The sequence below is a fragment of the Ammospiza caudacuta genome, chromosome 24 (assembly GCF_027887145.1).
Source record: "Ammospiza caudacuta isolate bAmmCau1 chromosome 24, bAmmCau1.pri, whole genome shotgun sequence".
NCBI lineage: Eukaryota > Metazoa > Chordata > Aves > Passeriformes > Passerellidae > Ammospiza > Ammospiza caudacuta.
This window is the reverse complement of record NC_080616.1, coordinates 8,657,514-8,682,160: the sequence shown is the minus strand read 5'-3', so window position 1 is coordinate 8,682,160 and position 24,647 is coordinate 8,657,514. Positions and strand designations below refer to the sequence as shown.

The following is a 24,647-nucleotide window of genomic DNA, read 5'->3' as shown; positions in this document are numbered from 1 at the left end:
TTTGCCAGCAAGAAAATCTCCAGAACCACCAATAACTATGAATTTTGACTTTTTAAGCCTCCAGATTTAGATCACTCATTACTAAAAACTAAGAGGTGTTCAACACCAGCCTTCACAGGATGCCTTCAGATCCTCAGTTGAGGTGGTGACCAATTCAGAGAGACAAAGCTTCTCATTCCACATTCTTGAATATCTCAGGATTCTGTGCTGTTTCCTTGAAATCCTACAGGGTTGTAAAGATTCTCCCAATAAACCTGGCCACTGTAAGTAAACCAGTGGAAAACTAATATAATTGTGTTTGCTCATGAAATTCCATCATTAAAGCACTTCAAATTCTGAAGATAACTAAAATATCCTTTCAAAGGCATGTCACCAAAACGTATTTGAGAAACACAAGAAGGAGTGGCAAATCACATGTTGTTCATTCCAAAATATACTTGGAGCTCAGAGGGACAACATATGAAATGTAAACAGTGGGAGCTTGGACACAATCCTCCTGGATTTTAGTTCTGTCATAGAAAAAGTCACCTGTAACAGAAGGCTCTAGAGTGTGAGTATCTATGGGTGGGTTCCTATCTGCCATGAAAAAAAAAAAAAAATCTAGCTAGAGCTGCCAGTGCCATTCGGGCAGTGTATGAAAATAACACTTGGTACCCAGTTAACACTTGCTATTGTTCACAGATATACCAGAACCACAGAAGCTTGGAAATGAAGAATAAGCCTGAACTGCAGGACAAGGGCCAATGGCTTCCCACTGCCAGAGGGAAGGAATTCCTCCCCATGACGTTGCTGAGGCCTTAGCACAGGTTCGTCAGAGAAGCTGTGGCTGAAAGTGTTCAAGGCTGGGTTAGACTGGGCATGGAGCAACCTGGTCTAGTGGAAGGTGTCCCTGCCTATGTAATGAGACAATCCTTAAGGTCTCTTTCAAATGGAATCATTTTGGGATTTTGTGATCCAGCACTGTGAAACCAAGAGGTTGTTAACCTTTTGCCACCTACCCTGAGCTCATTTCCCTGCCTGCTCCAGCATATGCATGGGCAGGGTGGGGGGACACTCTCCTGCACCCACAGAGGGTAGCTCTGGTCTAAGAACAACCAGCAACAAACAGCTTTTTTTTTTAAACCACCTAAATGCACAAGCACTCAGCTCACGTGCCAAAACACATTCTGAGCAGGGAGAGCATCAGCAGAGCTCCGGGCAGATGCCAGCCCCTTCCCTTCCATCTGCTCCTGGGACATGGCCATGCCTCCGCAGGGCATCCCCAGCCAGCACATGGCAGGGCAGGGTCACGCACCACTTTGGAACTAAGGAAAAAGTAGGAAATTGAGATCAGCTGCATTTGGAAACCTGTATGTAGGGCAGCCATACTACTCAGTTACACGGCTCCAGCATAGGTCTCTACTTTCCTTCTCTGTATCTTGTTGCATCTTTAGACATTCTCAGCCTATGCATGACTTCCACAGAAAGGCAGCATTTTAAGTTGGTTTTATGCCCTGCACAGGCAGTAAAAAAACCTGCATAGCCTAATGAATTGCCTACAACCTTAAGGATTTTTAAATGAAAATTCTTTTGAGTTAAGTAGTTAAAACTTTCAGACTCCAGCTTCACACACACCAGTATCAGATATGATTACAGTAATACATCGCATGCACACAAAAATCCATTAACTATGGGAATACAGTTAGGAGAATTACCAGTGACCAGAGTTTACTCTGATAATGCCAAGTATTTTAATGTTCTATTATTAAATGGGAGAACAGCAAGGCTGAAAGGTCTGTGCAGCTGTTTCTGATAGAAGATCAGACACTGAAGGAGATATACACAGAACTCAAGTAATTTAAAATAATGAATGGGCTTCAAATAAATTGCACACATAACCATTTCCTTCAACTTATAGTGGGGAAAAAGAAAAATTCAAAATAACTTTACACAAGGGAAGTTTGACCTTTTTTATTATATATGGAGACTTCCCCTTAATTTGATATTTTCTCGAGAAGTGAAAAAACACTGAACAGATTAACAACATTTTGCCTATTTATAAAGATTTGCTGTATTTTCAAAAATGGGGTAAACTGGCCCATGATTTCCATTTCAAGTCAGATGCATTGACAGGGATGGTAAAGTACAAGAATCCAGATAAACTGCACCCTATGCACCTCTGCCACTGTCAGGTTTGAGACAGAGAAAAGGATTTACAGGGATGCATGGAAAAATCCCTGAGCCCAGCTGGGAGGTTGAAACACCTCACAAAAACCAAATGTGATGCACAAGATCTAATTATGACTCTCAAAGTGACAAAGGGACGTAAAGCACAAAAGGAAACAGGCTTTTGACACCACAACAGAAGATGAATCAAACACACTGAACAGAACGTGGAATTGTTAAGGTTGGAAAAGAACTCTAAGGTCATCAAGTCCAACCATCAACCAGCACCCACTATGTTCACCACTAAACCATGTCCTCAAGTACCACATCCATATGTTTCCTGGAATGCTTTCAGGGATAGTGACTCCACCACTTCCCTGGGCAGCCTGTTCCAAAGCTTTACAACCCTTCCCATGGAAAAAAATGTCCCAACACCTAGTATAAACCCTGGCCTCGGTGTAACTTGAAGCCATTTCCTGATCATGATCTACTCAGACCACCATGCAAGTGATAGAGCTGGTACAGCAACACACTAATGGGTTCAAACATGTTAAAAGGATGTTACAACACTCTAAAAGGTCAAAGTAACAATCAGAACTTGTAATACAAAGACACGTAAAAAAATTAAAATATAAAATTGTTTTAACAATAGCACTTTATTAAAACTCCTTAACTATGCACTCAAGGCCTTGCTCAGTTTTAATCATTGTGCAGCTCAATACATTACAGAGGCTATTCTGGGTAAGTAGTATCTGTTGCTGCAACACTTGCACTGTGAAGCTACAGCCATGAAATAGTAGTCCTCTGTAGCTGCCACAGGTTACAGTAATACATAAATCATTTAGTCTGCTCTTAATTGAAAAGTGGAGCACCAAAACAAAGACAAGTAATCTGGACAATGGAGATGATTTTCTTAGGGCTAACTATGGCTTGTTTTTCCCAATTTATAAATAATCTTCCACTCATTCCCTTAAATTTACAATGTGAGGTTTTAATTTATTCGCACTACAGAAAATGCTTTACTGAGACAGCAAACAAACCCATTTGGTCTGGAAAGCACAATTAACATATCCAACTGAACAAAATGTTACTTGAGTCCCCTGACTGTTCTAATATTAATGCTTCCCTTTGGAAATCTCCAGCTTATGTGCAAATTCAAACTTACTGACATTTAATATTATTCCATGTCACAGTGCAACAAGGGACTGTACACAGCACACCTGTGCAGGTTAACGTGTCATAGTGCTTGGCAGAAACTGCCAATCCTTCTGTCTGTCTAGAGAGTGCAGCATGTTTCAGATGTGATGTATGTCCAACATACCGTATCGCATTGCTTAAGCAGCGTGCATCTATACAGAATGACACACTTCAATAACATCCCCAGAGAAAAATGTCCTTGCAGCTGCTCTGTTACACAAGCCATTTAATCTGCTTGGGACTTGGCACTGCTTTCCCAACAGAAGGGTACATGTCCACATGTCAAGACCTTTTTTGAGTATTCAGATTAGAATAGAATTTACGCAAATCACAGACAGGTTTATTTTTAGCCTACTTTCCATAGGAATCAAGATATGCAATTACACTCTGCATAATGTCTAGGCCCACTAACCTATTTCAGTATGAAGTTTGGCAGGGCAGGAGTCTGACGAAAACACACTATTGACAAAGATGCTGCATGTCTGTTCTCCTTTGAGCAGACAAACCTGTGGGGTGACCATCCACCATGGAAAATGGAAAATGTTCCCAGCAGAGGTGTCCTCTAGCTGTGTCAGGGAGCAGCAGCGGGTGGACTGTCATAGCTGGACCTATAACTAACTTACACAACAGCAAACTGGGCTTTTAAATACCAGCCTCATTCTGAAGATAGCTGCTTTGCACTGCCTGCAAGTGTAACACCTCTTGTAACAGATCATTTCCATACAGGAATGTCACCCAAGGGCATTTTAGTGGCTTCTCAATGCCACTTTCCCATGAGATCTCCCCTCCCCAAGGTCCCACCACCACAGAGCCCCCCTGAGCACAACGGTAAAGGAGCAATTCCTGCTCCAACAAACGAGTCATTATGCAACCTTTATAAAGGAATTAGAGCTTCCTGAAAACGGCTTTTCAAGGAGCCTGGGAAATCCCAGCACTGCTGCAGGAAGGGCTGCAGCATTCCCAAGGGACAGCTGATGCTTAAGGCTGCAGATTGCACTGCTGTGACTCACCACACTCTGCAGGACTCTCAGGAACCTGGAATCACCAAGATCTACATGCCAGGGCAGCACTCCTCTGATCAAACCCATAGAAGTGCTGTGTCGCAGCAGTATTGATTAGAGACATCTCACAGTTTAATTGGAAAACAATCCCCCACAGTGCTCACTGCACAACACAGGCAGTCAGTGAAATCACTGGAAGTCCAGATGTGTACCAGCCATGACTAATGTCAGTGCCTGACTCACACAGTTCACACGGCAATTCTACACCTAGGGATGCTTTACTCAGTCTCCTGTAACACCCAAGGGCCAGGGGCACACCAGTGTGCAGCAAGCATCCCACAAAGTGCAGAGACACTGATCCATGCTGATCTATCACATCCATGAATCCCTCTGGTGTCACTGCATGAACTCCAACTCTATTATAACCCAATTTTCCAGGGAAGCCTCTGTTTACAATCTTTATCACAGGCAGTTGTTTAAGTAATCAAGTAAAAGAAGAACCATTTCCCTACATATTCAGTTAATCATCACATAATATTAAAAAGTAAAGGAATTTCTCTTTCTGCTTGCACAAGATAGCCTATTATTTCATCACTATTCATTTAATAAGACTTATTTTTAGTTATGGAACCCAGGATTTTCAATTAACTATGAAAGAGTGCTTTCTCCAAGGAGTACACATGTGAGGAGCTGGATGCCAGCAATAGAGGAATTGCTCAGCCGCTGAGATACAGCTGTTTTCTAGTGAAGTACAAGCATGCTGGACTTGCCCAGGCAGTGCTGGCACATCCTATCACAGCCCTTTCCTGCAGGAACACAGGTCACAGCAGCCAATCTGGCACAAATACACCAGAGGTGCTGACTGATGAGCTCCAAAGCATGTCTAGGAGTGGTACAGGATCCTACTGACAGCCACGGCTCGTTCAAAGAGCTGCCAGAGGTGCTCAACCTCACTATTTGGCACAGTCATTGGAATTTCTAACAAACCCAGACAGCTGACGGCGACAGACTTCTTCTCATTACTGATGCAGCATTTAACCTGAAAAACCCATGCACTTCCCCATCACCAGTTTGCAGGAAAATATGACTAAAACCAGTTCTAAAATCAGCTTGGCTGACCTTGGTGTGACTTACCAAAATACAGTCAGCTCTTCAGGAACACAGGTGGTTGAACTGATGCTGCCAATGTTTAATGTTCAGAAATTTCTTCTTTGTTTTTCCCTAAATTAATATTATTATTTCCGCATGCTGTGTTTACTGTTTTACGTATGCCTCTGCCTGCCAAAGAATTGTTAACTAATCACCATGACATTCATTTTGTTAGCACACAGCTGGGTACTTGGTCTTGCAACATCTGTTTCTCAGCATTTCTTTTTCTTATCTATCCGTAGTTAGCAACAGAAGCGTCTCAACGGAAGATGTCAGTATGTGGAAAAAGAAGCTGGTAACCAACAGCTATTAAAACATAAACCTTCATATTAATAACCAAATCACAGAATCATAGAATATCCTGAGCTGGAAGCGACCAACAAGATTGTGAAGTCCAACTCCTGGCCATGCACACAACCACTCCAATATAACAGCAATACGATGATCTCTTTTCAAGAAATACTTCTGCAATAAAGTGTTCGGACCACCTGCATTCAAGAGATTGACAGATTAAAAATGGGCAAATAACCTATTCATTAAAAGGATAAATTTGATTTTCATAATCGGAATTTACTGAACATTAAAAGAAGACTTGCTCTTCAGTGGTCAGTTGTATAACAGATTCAGTTCTAGCTGGCATGTGTAAGTACTTCCTCACCTATGGAGAGGTCATTCCACACAGGGAACACCACAGCTGTATTTCCAATTATCTGTAACTTCAGAGCAAACTTCTTCCACCACTCTATACAATAAACTAGAACTACTCAAAGCAGAGAAAAAGAACACGGGCAACAAATCCACAGTAACTTCATTTTCATGCTATGATTTCCAGCACAAGCCATGTACAAACACACTTCAAAAACCTAAACCATCTGATTTTAGAAAATCCTATAGGGCCATGGCTGTAGTCAGGGCACAGTCACTTTGGCCAGCTTCAAAGATACCTACTAGCCATTCTCCAAGTACAATAAATGACAAAAAAACCCACATTTCAGCAGTGAACAAGAATCAAAGTCTAGAGAACAGGGCAGCAAACAACTGCTCCCCGGCAGACATCTGCAACAACTGATATGCCATTAAATCTGGCTGGCTGATATGCCATTAAATTCAGTGATTAACTTGCACCAGTTGTGTTATTTCAATTAAGAATGCCCAGGGAACTGCTGGAGTCGCCATCCCTGGAGGTTTTTAAAAAACATATTGATTGAGGACATGGCTTTGTGGTGCTGGTTGATGGCTGGACTTGGTGACCTTAAAGGTCTTTTCCAACCTTAACAATTCTGCAATTCTATAACTTAATGTTTGCGCAGCCATGTTTGGCACAAGGTGAATGTTGTAAGCAAAATAATAATGCTGTCTAGGTCATGAGACAGAAAGAGTCCTCAGTTACAATAACAGAAGTTTCAATGCATTCAGAGTGCAGTGCATTCCACTAGGGAAACTCGCCAATCAGCATCTGTATGGAGCTGTTTCCAAAGGCTGGAGTCATTTGTATTTGCTTAGAGAGCTCACTAAATTAAAGACTGACACAGAAATGGAATCCTTGAAAGAAAGCACTTCAAATAAAGAGACAGCTTTGAAGGCAAAGCTAATTCCAATTTCTGTTCGCAATTCACAATTAACCAGACGACAGTTATGGCTGTGCAACCCAACAGGAATTAACAGCACAGAGCTTGTTCCTGTATTTATTGCATCATTCCTTTACTATCATCCTTGTCTGACCATACAGGATCTGCAGTATTCAATCTGAAATGCTCCATGATCACTAGAGCACAGAGTTTGTTACCCTCAGTAGATGGCTTTTTTTAAAACACTCCCTTTTCTCCTCACTTCCAGGACACACATGAACCTGAAGGTAGAGTTTTAAAAGGTTATATTTTTATCTGAATACCAGTATATGTTATATATCAATTGACCAATGTAATAAAACATTGAGCTAGGTGATGAAAACCCATGCTGCACCTACAAGCATAAGAATTACATTGGACAAATCTGACAGCAGGCACCTGTCCTAACCACATTAATCATTTCACAAAACTGCAACTGGAATGTAGTCAAGACCCTTCCCAATTTTACTCTTCATATTGAGTCAGAATTAGTCAGCAATTACATAGCAAGCACTTGATTGTTACTAAATAAATCCATTTAAATTCCCAAATTCATTGTTCAGTCCCCATTGGCAGATCTACAGCAACAGCAAAGAAAAGGAAACAGACATCTTGCTGTTCAAATAAATCATGGGATGAAATAGAGATTAGCTTGTCTTTACCTGCCAGTTTAAATTCTTATTAAGAGACTTAACGAGGCTTTCCCAGAGGCCCTGTCAGAGCAATCAGGTGAAGCCAAGGCTGTGCTGTGTGTGCAGCACATCCTCACCCACCCAGTACAGGGCACCTGGAAGATTTATGGTACCAGAAGCGTCTGACTGGAGAGGGCCAACTGCATCATTTGTTACTCTAAAAAATAACAGTGCAAGTCCAGCATGCAGGTTAAGAATAGTCTTTGCATGCAGGTTAAGAATAGTCTTTGCACAGCAAAATTCCAAATATGTTCTGCTTCTTAACATAATTTGCCACAGCACTGAGGTCCAGCTAAGTTTGCAGGCAAATTTTCTGTGTTTGAACCAGATGCTCATTGTTACCTTAAAAAGCAGATTTTATTTTTATCTATGCTTATTCATTAAATAAGCCTAGCACTTTGCATTTAGAATTTGAGAAAAGCCTTGCATTCAGCATTTAAAACTTAGACTGCCAAGAAAAAACGAATGCTGAATTTTTTCAGCACTCAGATCTTTCAGATCGCTGCAGTCTGAAGTGAGCACCCAATTCTGGTGTCCCAATTTCAAAATCTTTAGATAACACCAGGTTCTGTCAAAGAACTGGATGTTTTTTTGAAAACACTGTTTCTGTCTTTGCTGTTTCCTTAATATCCAACATCTTTGCTGCCCCACACCAGGAAGAGCAGCAGACCTCTTAAGAACATAGTTCAAATAGAAAAAAAAAAATCTATTTGCCAAAAGGCAATAAATAAGGATTTCAAACAAATTTCCTGCCACCCAAAGGTAATTCAATAAAGCATAAAGTGACTCCAGTCCTTTTTCTTTTTGCTGCATTTCACCCACTGTAAGAAACAGCTCACAGATAGAACTTCCTCGTGTAAAAGCTTTTTTACTATTCCTACAGCAGGGCACTTCACATTACAGATCGGGTTTTGATGCCTGAATGGAAGAATACCCTATTTTTAGTAGGCTTTTCACTGAGAGAACAATTGGTAGTTCTGAATACTTTCCAACTTCCCTGTGGACACACTACCCGCACTTGTGTACAAATACAGACTGATGAAAAGGTTAATGAATACCCCGAAGTTCCCATCCTCCACTGCCCCCGACTGGCTGCCAATGTCTGATAAAAATAACTCCATTTTAAGCAGTATCCAACACCACATTTTAAATAGAGGCTCACCTACACAATAGTTTTCATGCTCCCTCATTTCAGGTTCCCTCCCTCTGAAAAGGCCAGAGAAAGTAAATAACCTCCTGCTTCGTACCAGACACACCTGTCTTGCCTGTATTTTGTTACGGAATTTGTGGTAAGATCTGACTGTGTCAAAATCTATTAAAGCCATGCAAATCACAGCACAGTAACAGAGTTTTCCAGTCTCCATAGAGTTCCAATTCTCAGTATTTCAGATAAGGAATTGCTGGAGTAACACAAATGCTTCCAATGCTTCTTTATGAGGCAAGTACCAGCTCCAGTGTCAGACAGCTAACAGCTGGAAATGAAGAGCTGTGCAAATAAGTTTAAAAAAATGTGCTAAGAACACTGTTTCAACAATAAAAATACCTCTGATTTAGAAAAAGTTGTAGCTTCAGGTTCAAACCACAACTTGAGTTTAAATGAACTCAGGGCAGACTCTGAACCCACCAGATCTGACCAGCACCCACCAACAGGGAGACACCAAAAGCCAACCAGAGCCATGGCCACAGGGCATCTCACCTGCTGTCTGGGCGGAAAGTTCAAGGTTATTTCCAACTCAAGACACCCAAACCTGCATGTCAGCTTACAGGTGATGTTATTTCTTCACTCTTGTTGGCACTACGCAGGGGCCCTGGGGCACAAAACAAGTTGTCACCATGTTCTCAAGCACCTCCTGTGAGCTATTTACTATGGTAGAAAGATAACATGAAAAATTCAAATTAGTAAGGCCATTCAGCCACCCAAACTAAGTCATAGTGAAGCGTTCCCAGTGTGGTACCTTATGGCTGAGCCAACATATGTAACTTTTCTCCTAAGTTCCTCAATTCCATATTGATAAAGTGACAGGAGATTTAAGAGATTTATGCTATAAACCTAAACTTCATTTTGAATCTGGACACTTTAAAGAGGCTAAAAGACATCCTTGGCTGTGGAGGACCCACATATTCTGAAACATTTTGCAGAACAGAAAAATATACCACACAGTACAGTGTAAATAACACTCACTTCACTGCATTTATTTGCTGTTCTGATGAACATTAAGAGGCCCACTCTAATTAATTCCTTTAGGTGCTAGCAGCTTCTCCTAATGAGCATTAAAGTTTTCCAGCATCTCTACCTTCACTACAGAAAAGTAATTACTCACTGCTGCTGTACAGAGAGGGAAATAAAATCCAAAGGATTAGTTTTTTTTTAGAGTAAGTAACTAGGGCAGAGAGGAAAGCCTGCAAGTTGTGTAGTCTGTAATTCCACAACATGACCAATACTTCAGGCCCTGGATTGAGTAAAACTGTTTTGTTGCTGCCTGTAAATAAACCACTAAATAGAGTTTAATAATAGTACCCAGGTGTGTCAAGGACGTAACTACTTGCCTTTTTCAAAATGTGTAAGAGGACACAGCTCAAGCTATTACCTCAGCTGTTCTGCATGGTTTAACCCCCAGCTGCACACACCCATCCACAGTTCATACCTTATCTAGCAGGGAATACATTTTAAAAATACATTAGTTGTATATATGGCATATTATTGCCATGTGAAACAAAAAGTACATGCATAAGTGGCATCTGAATATGTCAGATCTTAAGTCATAGAATCATCATAGCATAGTCTGGGTTAGAACAACTTTTTAAATATTGTCTTTTTTTTTAACAGGGACCAACACTCGCTATGAAAGAAAAGTTTGACAACAAAATTGCTGTGGTTATGTCATGAGTATTTTTTTAATATGACAAATACAATTTATTGAAGTTCACATTCCAAACATCATCTTCCAAGGAAGCACTGACAACTAGAAGGAAAGCCAAGGCAGTACATCTTTCAATACATTCCTTAGCACTGGAACACCACATTTGTTTACTTACTGGTATTTTCCCTCGATGGCACCCACAGCACCAAGCAATTTTCACAAACAAGTCCTCCCTGCACCAAAGCATTTCCAATCTAATCTCACTGAAAAGAAGATTAGTGAAATTACTGAGAGATAATAGTTGCAGCAACAGAGGTAAAAATACTTCCCTGGTACTTTTGGTCAGCTGATTTTTGAGGAATTCTTTAGAGCAATAAAGGATGAAACAAGCCATTAAACATAATTCCCAGGGCTCTGACTCTCTTTTACATAACAGGATTCTGAAATTCCTCCACTGGCCCCCTGCCAAGTACACGCATTAGGAGGAAATAATTTCTACAAACCTAAAACTTTAAGGCTTAGTTATTTCCTGATAGTTCTGTGGTTTTAGAGGAAATAAACTGGATGTTAATCCTCTTGCATTTAATGAATAGTACCAGCACACTTTGCTGCTTTTTGCTGCAACAAGGTCATGGCAAACCTGGTGTACAACCAAAGCAAAGTTGCATCTCCGAGCAATGAAATCTCAAAGAGGGAGACGGCTTAAGTGGTTTGGGTGTTATTGTTGTCTATTTGGGAAAAAAATTGTGTCAAAATAATTTTAAATGCATAGAATTAAAATCACAGAAACATTTCATAGGTTTTTCATAGAAATAACTTAGAGGAGGGAAGTACTTAGTCAGCATATCAACTTACACAAAATTCAAATTATTTATCAATGGGTTTATGCTTTGTTTATTAATAATGTCAGCAAATGAAGTAAGTTACATACATGCACCTCTATACTCAGCTGCAGGACAAAGCTAGTGGGCAAAACCAGCTGCACAAACACCAGAAATGTGCCAGACACAGCACATGGCCCTCACTTCTGCTTCAGTTACACTTTTGCTGTGATCTTCCAAAGACTCCTGTAGGGAAAAGGAAATCTTATATGAAAACAGGCACTTCTGCTTTGTGTTTCAATTAGTTTTTAAGAGAGTGATTTAAGAGAGTGATTTTCCTGCCCAGACTCACTAAGTTTTAAGCTGAATATCCCTCCTCTGATACATGTTGTGCGTCCAGAACGCACAGCGCACACCCAAAACACCATGCATACTTTTTCCTAAAGTTTGACTAAACTATAGCAACTAATGAAGGAACACAATACTTTTACAGAGATTAATAAACTGGACAGCAAACCACCCAGTCATCTAAAGATCACGTAAGAGAATTCTGGAATGTTTGGGTCAGAAGGGACCTTAAAGCTCATCTAGCTCCACCCCCTGCCATGGGCAGGGACACCTTCCACTAGACCACGCTCTAATACATACTTCCTTTTCTTATCTTCAAGCTAACTCTGTGAAAAACACCACACAAAGAAAAGCACAAAGTTACCTATCTGCTGCTTTGTCTAATTCGTTATAACTTTTACTAACAGTCTTAACCACCACAGGAATTTCATTCTCAATGACTTACAAGACTCTGTTCTTTATAGATAAAACCAAATCAGGTAATTTTTTCTCAGAATACCAAGAATTAAAACTCATTTAATTATTTGGATTCACCCAGTTGCCTGATTTCATGAGCTAAGACAGACATATTTACAAATAATCTAACACCTACTCAAATACCTTAAACCCCATATTTTAAATTTCTTTCTGGGAATATTTTTGGTCATTTGCCAGAAGCCGCAGCACTGTCAGACACCCTGCAGCAGTGGGTTCCAGCTTGAAGCCATTGAAGACCGAGATGCCCCAAGTGATTCTCACAGTGTTAACTGAATTATTTAGGAGGAGCAGACAGATTTCAAGCAGGCTTAAGTTTGCCACACAAAACCTGGTGACACTGGAAAATTCAGATAAAGAAGTTGAAAGTTACTGCTCCAGGGAAAAAAACACTTTCTAGCCTAACAGTACTTCCATTATTAACTTAATTTAATAAACTACATCACTGTATCCAACAGTAATTAGGAAGATGCCTCAGAGAGAATTTTTTCTTTCATCTCTTCTTTCAGCAACATGAAAGAGATATTTTTAATATGTTTCTTCCACCTAAACACAACACTGGTGTTTATGCCACTGTGCCCCGCTCCTACCTTGGCTGGAGGACTGCTGAGAGGGCAGTGATGGTTCCAGCTTCTCCCACCAGTGCCAGAGACAGTGTCCTGAATAGTCCCACCCTTACCAAACCAACGCAGTTTTGTACTACTACAACTGTGGTTGTAGTCAGATTTTGTTAGGCTCTCATCAGGGAAAACTGGTCTGGATTTCATCTTCACTAGCTCCAAATGCACTCGAATGAAGAAGAGAAATACTAACAGACAATCACATGACCACATTAACCTTGTTAATTGCCTCTACCACCTTTTCTAAAGAATACTTTATTACCATTTTGATGGAAAATGCATTTCCAGATTCCAAAACCCAGAATACTGCTGATATTCATATAGCACCCTCAGTCCATATTCATCAGCCACCAGCTGCCAGGCTGATTGTATTTATTACCAAAGGTAATAATGAAACAGCACTGAAGTAGAATGCAGTAAGAACCACCATTCAAGTGCACCATGATCTGACAGAACTACAATTCAAGCTTTACTTTTTGCTTTTACAAGTAACTGAAGGGACATGACAATTCAGAACTTAAATTATTTCACTTTTTAACTGTATCTCAGGAAAATAATTTACAATGGATCAAGTTATACGAACTACACTATTCAGCAAGTGAAGAGCGATACAGGATGGATAGCAAACACACTAGAGATTTCCAATTTGAAGAAGTTGCATTCAACTGAGAACAATCACCAATTCATAAAAAATTACAGGCTTGAGACTCATACATATTGAAAAGTAGCTTTAAGCAAGCTTTTTTAAATGTAGCCATGAGAACACACTTTAAAAGCTTCCTGTCAGAGTTACAACTAACAACCTGGCTGTGCTTTGCAAACAAAATCACATTTCCACACAAAATCATTACTTTAACAGGTTGCATAAGCACAGTGATATAAGTCTGAACAAAAGGCTTGTGTTTCATATTGAAAGCTGCACCTGGGCTAATGGCAGAACACTGCTGTGTGTAACTACTTGCATCTGCACCTTAAACAACTGGGGACAGCTTTACAAAGGTTTTACAACCCCCTTGTCACCATTAACACCTTTAGTGTCTCCTTGACAAACACCCTTCCTAAGCTACCACCCTTACCACCTAAGGTACTTGCTCCTGCTTTTAATGCTGATCAGATTGGAAGCCACGTTATCCAGCTTCTGCTGAAATAGCACTTAGGAGAAGATCCCATTTCCATCATGACCCACAGAGGGCCCAAAAAAAGACCAATTTAACACAAATTCAAACACCAATTAACAACAGAGATGACAAATTACTAGTAATTCTGATTTTTGTGATGACGTAGCAGATCAACACAAGTCTGGAATCTTCCTATTGCATTTTTCCTCTCACCTTCTGTTCAGCAGAACTACATAAGTAATTTATTCACAAATATAAAGAGCTCCTATTTTTCTGAATTCAAATCTAGTATTCTCAAGAATACGGTTGCTTCGAAGAAGAAAATTGTTCCCATTCAGGAAACAAGAAGCAATTTAACTAACAGCCCATGAACACAAGATATTTCTTAAAAGGATGCATTGTGAATTAAAAACAAGAACCAGAAGAATGAATTTAAAGATCTTCAAGCAGAGCAACAAAGAAAACTAGAATAATTTTTTCACCTGTAAATTTGAATGTACAATCCTTGTCACATTTTAAGATTCTTTTATGTTTTACAGCTGAAAAATAACTTGAAGCAGATGCTTCAATAATAAAAGAGCACAATGCATAACAAGTTATATGAGCATCACTTGCTTACTTTAGGAAGTTTCCAAAAAGACTGTTTAGTTTCAAAGTGTCTTTGCTTTATCAAAGCAAAATGAAACTTCCTTTAAAAAATTAAGGATATTGTATCTTCTGAGATAAAAATGGCCATTTTCTACAACTGACTAGCATTTCATTAAATCCAGACAAGAACTGAAGAGTCATACCTAGACAAAAGTCATTGAGATTAAATCTGCTGTTGAAATCATGACTTCTAATAAAGGTTCATCTTTAGTTCATTATTGACTTCATTCACAGATAAAAGAAATTCTCCTGCCATTGCAGAGTAGGAGCAAAATTCCTCTTTAGTGATTTTAAGCAAGATCTCTGCTGGTATGGACATCTAAGGTTGGTGGGGGCTCAGTAAAAACCCAACATAAACATATATGAAAGAATTTCAATTGAAACTGTCTACCCGCACAAGAAAAATTCTTTCCAGGAATATCTGGAATACAAGTACTCAATTGTACAGTCCTGGTGAAAATCTGATTCCCCTAAAACAGGGGATCCAAAGAGGTGGGTTTAGAGAACACAGACAGCACCACCTGCCCCACCACCAGTTCCAGATAAATGCACTATCCTACAGGGTCTCTCCTGAGAGACATCAAGGATGGAAATAGAGAAGAAAACCGTTTTCCCGATAGGAACAACAAAGTACAAATTAGTTGCAAAAGCCACACGAGGCCTCCTTATCATCTGAAATCACCACACCAAGAAAGAGCAGAATCATTAGAGGGCATCACTGGTGCGATCATTACCACAGGACTCAGTGGAGTAAAGTTTAAACAAGGAAGTATGTGAAAGGGAAAGGCACTAAGGTCTTGGTCAAGAGTACATTTATATAAAGAGGAATATTAGAAGCATGATTATAAAGTGAACATCCTAATACCCAGTGGTAATAGTGCTTAATAGTCCTCTGCATTCATACATTTAAGGTGCAAGCTTTTTGTGCAAGGCAACTCCCAAACTGATATAGGACAGTTTTAGAGAGACAACATCCTCCAGCAGAAAGCATTTCCCCTTCCGTTTTCTTTTTCAAGACAGTATCATCTGATGAAACTGGGATATCTCCATTCATTACAGCGAACCTGTACGCTCTGGGCTTTTTGTAGCATGACTAAATCACTCAAGCTTTCCTCTGCAGTCCAGAACAGGTCAATTCCCCACTAACTCTCAAGCAGGGAGGGCAGTTTCCCACAGCAGCACTCTGTAGCCTCTACCCAACACTCACCAAGGGCTATGGGACCTAAGCTGGATGCACAGCTCCTTGGGCTTCCTGAGTAACACATTCCTCTCTTCCATCATAGAGCTCCACCACTGCCAGCTTCCACAGAAACACAGAATCAGGGTAATGCCTGTCCTCTGAGAGACAAAGTTATCCTAGTGTATGTACTCTGGTCTCTGTTTCAACATAGCACCTTTAGAATTCATCCAATTTTGTGAAAATTGCCAGGGAGTGTGGCTCGCCTTCCTCTCTGCCTTAATTGCTACACAAGCAAATGTTTACCCCAACATGGAGGCTTTGTGCCTACCTCAAGCACAAGAGGAAATGTAAATGAACCTCAGATGCCTGGCTTCAAATATTGTGTCTCAAGTGCTGAATCCTGCTCCGAGTCACTGGATTTGTCACCATTTTCATTCATTCTGCAACAGAGAAAGAACCCCCCCACCATGCACAAACCAAGTCATAGCATTCCCATTAACTCCTGCTGGTAACAGAGGCATTAGGGATTCATCACAGTCACGTGAAAAAACAGATCCAGCGATAAGTAGTCTTCCTGTAAGCTTCCATTACATTTTGATCAGGAAAGCTCTTTGGGAAGGTAAGGCCACAGACTGAAAAAAATCAGTTTGGTATGAGTACATCCACCTGTCAATCCTCTCATCCTCTGCACTAATGTTCTGTAATTCAAATAAAGCAATAGATCTGAAGCACTTAGAGGTGTCACATCACAAAACTGCAGACAATGGTTGAGTGCACATAGAGTAGCAACACATCTGCTTTGGACTGGGGTGTACTGAACCTATGGAAAACTGCATGAAGGACTGGAAAAAGATCACATCAGTTCTGTCAGTATGAGCTGGGATGTCCTCCACATGTTCCACTGGAAAAAAAAAAAAATCAAAGCACAAACTGACACTCACCAGAGGCCAGGCAATCCTGACTGGAGACACAAAATAAATGCACCAGCTGGAGGAAGAGCTCCAACCACAACTGAAGAGAAAACTATAGGAAACAAAACTATAGGAAATCATGGTTTAACAGCTTCAGGAGCACTGAAAAAAAAGTTAACCCGAAGAAGACTTTTCATCCTTTTACATCTTGCTGCATTTTTGATTAAAGATCAGTTTTGACACAATGGAGCCAAGGTGCATTCGCTCCAAAACCAAGGAACCAAACTATGTGCTCTGGAAACATTTCTCAAGCGGAAGAGCCCTAAGACTGCCCATTTCCTCCCACATCCTCCTCATAGTGGCCATGAAAGGATAGTAATTGACACAGAGTAGCTGTATTCATCAAAGCTCCTTTATCTGGAAGGAGAACACATTCCTTCCTACATAGTATCTGGCAACTCAGCCTGCAGAAAGAGGAACCTGTAGATACCAGTAGTTTTTCTTACTTTAAGTCTCCAGTCTAGTTTTGGTGTATTTTAGTTACCATGCTGCTGTGAAGAAAGTAGGCAGCCAGGGTTGTCCTGATGAGTATTTTAGCAATCCCATCTGCACATACAAACATCCTTCTGCCTAATTCTGAATCATCACAGAATCACAATCCTAAAATGGTTTTAGGTTTTAAGGGACCTTAAAGACCATCCAGCTTCAATCCTCCCACCACAGGCAGCGATACCACGCCTAGATCAGGTTGCTCAGGGTCCTTAAATATGCATGCAACCATAAATTTTATGCAATCACAGAATCACAGACTGCTTTGGGTTGGAAGGGACCTTTAAGACCATCAAAGTTTTACGCCGCAACCACATTTCTCCAATCTCTGTCCAACCTGACCTTGAACACTTCCAGGGATGGGACAGCCTGGACAACTTGTTTCAATGCCTCATCAGCTTCACAATAAAGAATTTTTTCCTGATATCTAATCCAAACCTACTCTCTTCCAATTTGAATCCATTCCCTTTTGTCTTATCAGAACTTGTGCTTCCAAAAATATCCATCTTTCTTGTAGGTTCCTTTCAGGTACTGGAAAGAAAGTAGGTACCTATAGAGGATGAACTTAGCACTCAAATACCATGGATATGACTACAACGTTCTATTTCACTAATGGAAATACAAGACCCTGCAGCAGCACTGGCCAGTTACAAGGCTAATACCCTAATCCAAGTAATGCCAGACAGGGAAGGTCCTTAAGCACACATCAGCCATTGTTTGAATGCATGTAAGCAGGCAATTAGCTGAAAACCAGCACTACCCAAGCACGGCTAAAATACAAATGGACTCATTAGGATGAGGCTGGCCCCTGGCAGCTTGCGTGCACATCCATACTGATACCCCACTGCACAAGCTGCCCTAGCTCTCTGTATGGCTGCTTTGCTCATCTAATCAAGATGATAATGATAAACTACACATAAACAGAGGCATGGTTATCATCTCAAAGTTCCTCTAGAATTTAAGTTTTATTTAGACAGCTTAGATCCCAGCATCAGTCCCAAGCGCCACTGGCAGAGTACTCAACATTGGTCTTCCACAGACTATGCTGTGTCAATCCCTATCCATAATGGACCTGTGGGTTTTCTGGCTAGTCTGCACACACCTGAGACCATCCTCACATGGGACATGATACTCAGCCCTGGCACACTGGCCTTGTTCTCCCTCCTCAGCAATCAAGTTGGACATTAAGAAGAACTTCTTCACAGAACAGGTGATTGAGCATTGGATTGGCTGCCCAAGGAGGTGGTGAAGGTGGTGTTTAAGAAAAGACTGAAGTGGCACTTAGTGCCATGGCATTGGTTGACAAGATGCTGTTAGGTCATAGGTTGGACCTGATGATCTCAATGGTCTTTTCCAACCTAGTTGATTGTGTAATTCTGTAATAAAGACAGAACAAAAACAGGAAGGACAGATTTCTTAACCAACAAAATGGTCCATCATTTGTGATGTGCAGTTAACAGATGGCATTCAAATTAACATTCATATCCTTCAAGTGTCTTATCAAACAAGCCTAAACAGCATTTTGAAATTTCCATTTAAAATTTTCTATGAGTTTGCAAGAAGTATCACAGATTTTACTGCCGTCAACTAAAGCTGTTACCGCCTTTAATGAGGGAGTGACTATATCATGACTTGAACTAAAGCAGTCCAGATCCTGCTGCCCAAGGTCACCAGGTCACCTGCACAGACTTCACCAGGAAGATGGAGCACCAAACTCACGCTTTAAATTGCACAGGCAGACTGTGAGCATCAAGACCTTAAAAACACCTTACAATTCAGATTCAAGGAGACAAATCCCTCACTGTCAACCCCTGACACGGGATCCCCTCAGACTTCTGTCCCAATAGCACCCAAACCTGAAGAGCCATGGGGCACACAAAGGTACCTCGAAATGCAGTAACGCAGTTACATGTCCTTGAGAATTCAGATATTATGTGCCTACCAGGGACCACCAGCTCCTGGCCCTCACTCCCTTCACCTCAACCACCCACATGGTGCTAAGCGCCTTCCCAGATGCCTTCCAAAACTTGACAGGTTTGGATGGCTCTGGATCAAAAGGGAAGCCAAATTCAAAGTCATTGGTCTTCGTAGAGAATGCCTTGTCAACAACTTTCCTAATTACATATACTCTGACTGGAAAACCGCCACTGAACAGCTGTGGCAGCCTTGCAAAAAACAACCAAAAACCAGTATGTTTTAAAATACCGTATTCAAGGACACTAAATCTAACAGAGAAAAGGACTACAAATATCATCTGATGTGGTACATATGTTCCAGTATAGGAAAAATTGCTGGATCTGAAGATTCAGTTTTATCTGTTCCAAAAGTTACATAAAATCAGCACAAAAATGCTACTTCTCTTTGTGCAACTCACCAGCATTGGGTTTACAAGCTCTAGATGACTATGCTAAACAGCACAGGTCCTTACAAGACTCCAGCAGCAGTTTTCTTCTGTTGAAAAAACCATTCCTCTGTTTTAACCAGTTACTAAGCCACAGGAGAATTCTGCTCTTGTATTTTGGCAGCTACACGGCCACACCATGCTCACTCAGCAAGATCTTCATCCAAGTCAGTGATACCTTACTGAAAGCCTACTTGAAAATCCACCTCACCAAAATACTCAGATTTGATTAAACCAGCCAGTGAAAGCAGCCCACTCTCCTCATTAAGTGGTATTGGTTCACATCCCCAGTATTCTCCCTCTCTTCTAAAACTCAAATTTTAATCAACTTGCTGGAATCACCAACCAGCTTCTGTTGATCTGGATCCTTTTCTCATAAGTACTCTATATTCCCCACTCCTATTCCTTCCGCACCACCCAGAATTTAAGGAACAGGTAACACACTACTATTTATATACTATTAATACTTGATACCTGGAAGTCCTCATGAACATCATCTGGCTCTCACCATTTTCTACTGTTAATTTCAGCAATTTCTTCTAAATCTTTTTCTGGCAGTTGTGACAGTTTGACATCGCTGCTATAGAAATTCCCAACGCCAGAAAACTCCTATTTCCCTCCATAGGAAATAAAAGAAATCCCTTTGATCTATAGTTTCATCTTCCACAAGCTTTCTCTTTTAAGAAGAGATTATTTTCTATCTTGAACAATTTGTCCCTCTTTTTAAAATCCTCTTAGTTCACATCTAACTTGCAGCTGTTTGTTCTTTTCCATTTTCTCCCTTCAGAAAGGATTTCCAATTTTGTAAATTAAGACCTTTTTCAAAACCTACCAGGCTTCTGTAGGTGTTTTTAAGATGTGTGTCTGTTCCATTTTTTTGATTGTTGTTTTAATTTAGCAAGTCATATGAATCAGGACCAAGAGCACAGTCTCTACATGGAAGACAACTTTCCATTAGTGGTCAAACAGGGAAAACCTGACTTAAAATATGTACTACATGAAGTCAAATAGCACCCAGCAATTACCAAAGAAGAACAAGACAAGTGTTCAGCAAAGAAGCTCTATGAGAAATATTACAGACCCCAATCATAGGGGGTCTATAATACAAATACTGAATATCCACTGGGATTCAAAGAAAAATATTCTTTCCCAAGACACCTTCATATAAGGCAGCAGGCTCACATCTAGGTTGCCTGACCAAGAAAGCAGTAGGTACCTCTGGAGCCCATGAATTAACTCATGCAGCTGCAGGTGCCACTATTCAGCATTAATTTGACATTTAACAGGCACGTTGATAAATTTATGATTTTACCACAAGCATTAGTTAATTGAAGTGCACTCAAACATAATACAAATCTGTGGAAAAAATAACAGCCGGAATTTGTTCTCAGGGCTTTTATCTCTGCCAAATGGGAAACCAACAGGATGAAGCGATGGCAGTCCGGTGCTCCATGCCGGCCATTCCCCAGCCACCCTCGACCTCTGCAAGCAGCGGATTATATAAACACCACGGAAAGCACTTCCTGCACCTCCGAGAGGAGGACGCAGGCACCGGACCCTCCGGGGGCCATTGAGTCACCCGGAGGCCCGAGAGGGTCACACCCGCACAAACACCGCAGCGCGGCGGCGCCAAGCCGGGCATTCCGGGCGGGGAGAAGACCCTCGGGAGAAGCCACCGGGACGGGACGGGGAAGCGGGCACCGTCCTGGGGCCGCCCCGGGACTCCGGGACCGCTTCTCGCCTTACATCACCCCCCTCGGCAGTGCCGCCTTCCCGAACCCGCGGAAACTTTCCCAGCGGGGCACCCGCGCCCCGGGTTCCGCCCGGTTGCCTCCGGGCGCCGCTTCCCGCCGCGGCCCGCCCGCCACCCCGCAGGGCGCCGGCGCGGCCAGGCCTACGCGCGGCCGGCTGGGCGGCGGCGGGAGGGCCTCGGTCCAGCTCGGCGGCGGAGGGCGCTCACCTGGGCGCACGGTCTTGAGGCGCACGGGCTCCCTGAAGTGCCGCACCACGGCCAGCGTGTCGCGGTGCGTGAGGCCGCTCACCGGAGTACCGTTCACCTCCAGCAGCACGTCCCCCGGCGCCGGCGCCTTGCCCGAGAGCACCGCGGGGCCCGGCGCGCCCTCGCCGCCCGCGGGCAGCCGGCCCGCCAGGTACGGGAACTCGCCGCGCTCGGCGCCGCCGCGCAGCAGATCGGGGTCGGGGCCCGCTGGGCCGCCCCAGGACACCACGCACTCCTGCACCTTGCTCAGCCAGTGCCGCTTCTTCCGCAGGGTCTTGGACATGCCGCAACACGGGGCGACGCAACCCACCCCGCGCTGCCGCCGCTCCGGCCCCGGCCGCGGCTGCCGCCCGACTGCGCCCCGCCGCGCCGCCCCAGCTCCGCCTCGCCGGCCCCACCCCTCCAGTCTCCGCCCTTCCCGTCTCCACCGCGCCCTGCCGGCCTCACTGGCCGCGCCCTTCCCGGCCTGCCGCGCCCGGCACGCGCTCCTGGCGCCGGGCTGCCTGTCACAGACCGTGCGGTACTGGGCCGGGCCCGGCCTGCCCGGGGCGGGGCATGTAGGGGGCTCAGACTCGGCCCCGGCGGGACCCTCTAGGAGCTGCGGCACGTTCCGGATGTGGCCCCCTGCTCCGGAAAGAGCCCCTCAGGCAATCTCCGCCTAGGCCGTGATATCCCCTCAGCCAGGAGTTCTCCAGCTAGCGCCCGTTGCAGCAGGGTCCCCTCTCAGCGAGGGCTTGCGTTGTGTAGTATCTCTCCTCAGCCAGGAGCTCCTCAGTCAGTGCCCATCCCAGGCAGGGTTTCCTGTCAGCAAGCATCTCTGTCAGGATCTCTCCTCAGTCAGGAGCCCCCCTCAGCCAGGGCCTTTCTCAGCTAAGAGCCCCCAAGGCAGCTCCCACCTAAGGAAGAGTTTACCTTCAGCCAGGGTCATCCCTTAGCCAGGAGACCTCCTTGGCAGCTGGGTTCGAGATAGGTGTGAGAGCTGAGGTGGGGTGTGCATGATCCGCTCTCATGTTTGCTCTTAGTGCCTGCACAACCACACAGGCAGAGGCACCACTCCTGTGTATTCCCAGCATTCCCATGGCTACTGCCAGTGGAACCAGTTGGTTCAAAGTTGCTTGAGCACCTCAGGCCAAAGCAGAGCTCAGAACAGTGAGTACAATTTAAATATAAACAAATGCAGATACTTTTTCAACTGGAAAACACAAACCCAGTGGGTTTTCTCTTCACATGAGCCTGTTTATTTAGCTGTGATTCACAAATATATTTAGCTTTATATATGTCACTCACATATAAAGAAGTTCTTCATATTCAGGTGGAACTTCCTGTACATCAGTTTCTGTCCATTGCCTCTTGTCCTACTGTTGGGCACCACCAAGCCGAACCTGGTCCATCTTCTTGGCAGCCCTCCTTTAAACACTTATAGACATGGATGAGCTCCCCTCTTTGTCGCCCCTTCTTGAGGATGAACAGGCCCAGCTCCCTCAGTCTTTCCTCATAAGAGATGCTCCAGTCTCTTGATCAACTTTGTAGCTCTAAATTTAATGACTGGGAATGGTCTGTGCTGGGATAAAACCCTGGCTAATGGATGTCACAGGCCATGTCTCATCTGCATGTGGAACTGACTGGCAAAGTACACTATTCATCCATTTATTAGGAATGGCCGAAGCTATTGGTTTGGTGACGTTTTATAATTTTTACTATCCATTCAGCCATTTCTCTCCACTTGGGTGTGTTTCTGATCATCACCCACTAAAATCCTTTGTTTGACCTTCCCCTTGCTGTCAGCCTCCTTCACCAGCAGTGAGTTAGCATCTGTAAGCAGTTCATCTCTGTCAGTGGTTTTACATCTTTAATCTTTAATAGGACATGAAATATCTGCAGCAGCCTTATCAAGTTTTATAACCCTGTTCACAGGGATTTGGGATAGCTGACATGGTCCAAAAGCCTGTCCCATTCTGTCTCATAAAAGTAATCCCCAGCACCTCTCTGGTTCCAGCTCCTTCTCAGCAGTCACTTTCTCTCTCTTCACTGAATATCAGCTGCTTGAGCAGCCTGCGGACACAAGGAGGACCAGTCAAAGCTCACAGAGCAGCACTCCCAGCCCTCTGTGTCTGTGCACAAACTTCTCTGGAGAATGCCAAAGGAAACTCAATTTTCTTGAGAGTTGATGCCCACTCCTGTCAGTCATCACCTCCCAGCCTGAGTCCTGCACATGAGGTCTGAGCCTGTCTTTCACAGACACCTTGAAATATCTAAGTGGACTGGAACCAGTGACAGAGGATTGAGGGCGTTATCCTGCCCTCTCCAGTTCCACTAGCCCTACTGACAGAGGACAGGGGGTCTGAGCTGCAACAACACACTAACAATTCTCTTGACTTCTAGAAAAGAGGATGAAGGAAGAGCAGTGGAGTGTTAGGAAGTGAAAAACAAGTCTCCTTCCCCACCCCTACAGTTGCAGGGAGCACTAAGGTTACCTGTGTGTGCATCAGTCCTCTCCTGGGATCATTCCCTAGTGTTTGAGGTGTGATTTCAGACTGACACAGCCAACCTTTCTTTGACTGCTATTGACATCACCGAATTCATCACTTTTTTAGTCTTCCAACTGCTTGTACCTTCCAGAAAGCCTCATTTGAGCAGATCAGCCTTGCCCAGCATAAGGATGATTGCCTTCGTTATTCTGAGCAACAGCTCATGCAGATCTGGTTACGTTACTTGAATAAATCTATATGATTAATACATTTCTTGTCTTTCAATGATTAGTATTTAAGCAGCAGCATGCAAGGGTTTACACCGAGTTATTTAGAAAAGAATGTCCCCATTCTTCTTTTTGCATGTTAATAATGTAGCTAAAGTCTCAGTAGATCTGTCATAAAAAATATTATCAAAGGAACCAAGATAAGTGTGGAATTATTTGCTGTTTAGAAAA

The 24,647-nt window shown here is 42.8% G+C and overlaps 1 protein-coding gene across 3 annotated transcripts in view; it reads right to left on the bottom strand.

The window, feature by feature from the left end:
• MAGI3 (membrane associated guanylate kinase, WW and PDZ domain containing 3) overlaps positions 1-22,004 on the bottom strand; it is a 55,552-nt gene extending 33,548 nt beyond the window's left edge. For all 3 annotated transcript variants that reach the window (XM_058819240.1, XM_058819241.1, XM_058819242.1), the window contains exon 1: positions 21,683-22,004. In XM_058819240.1, the coding sequence (XP_058675223.1) occupies positions 21,683-22,004 (322 nt within the window). The remainder of the gene's footprint in view (positions 1-21,682) is intronic.
• Between the last annotated feature and the right edge of the window lie 2,643 nt (positions 22,005-24,647).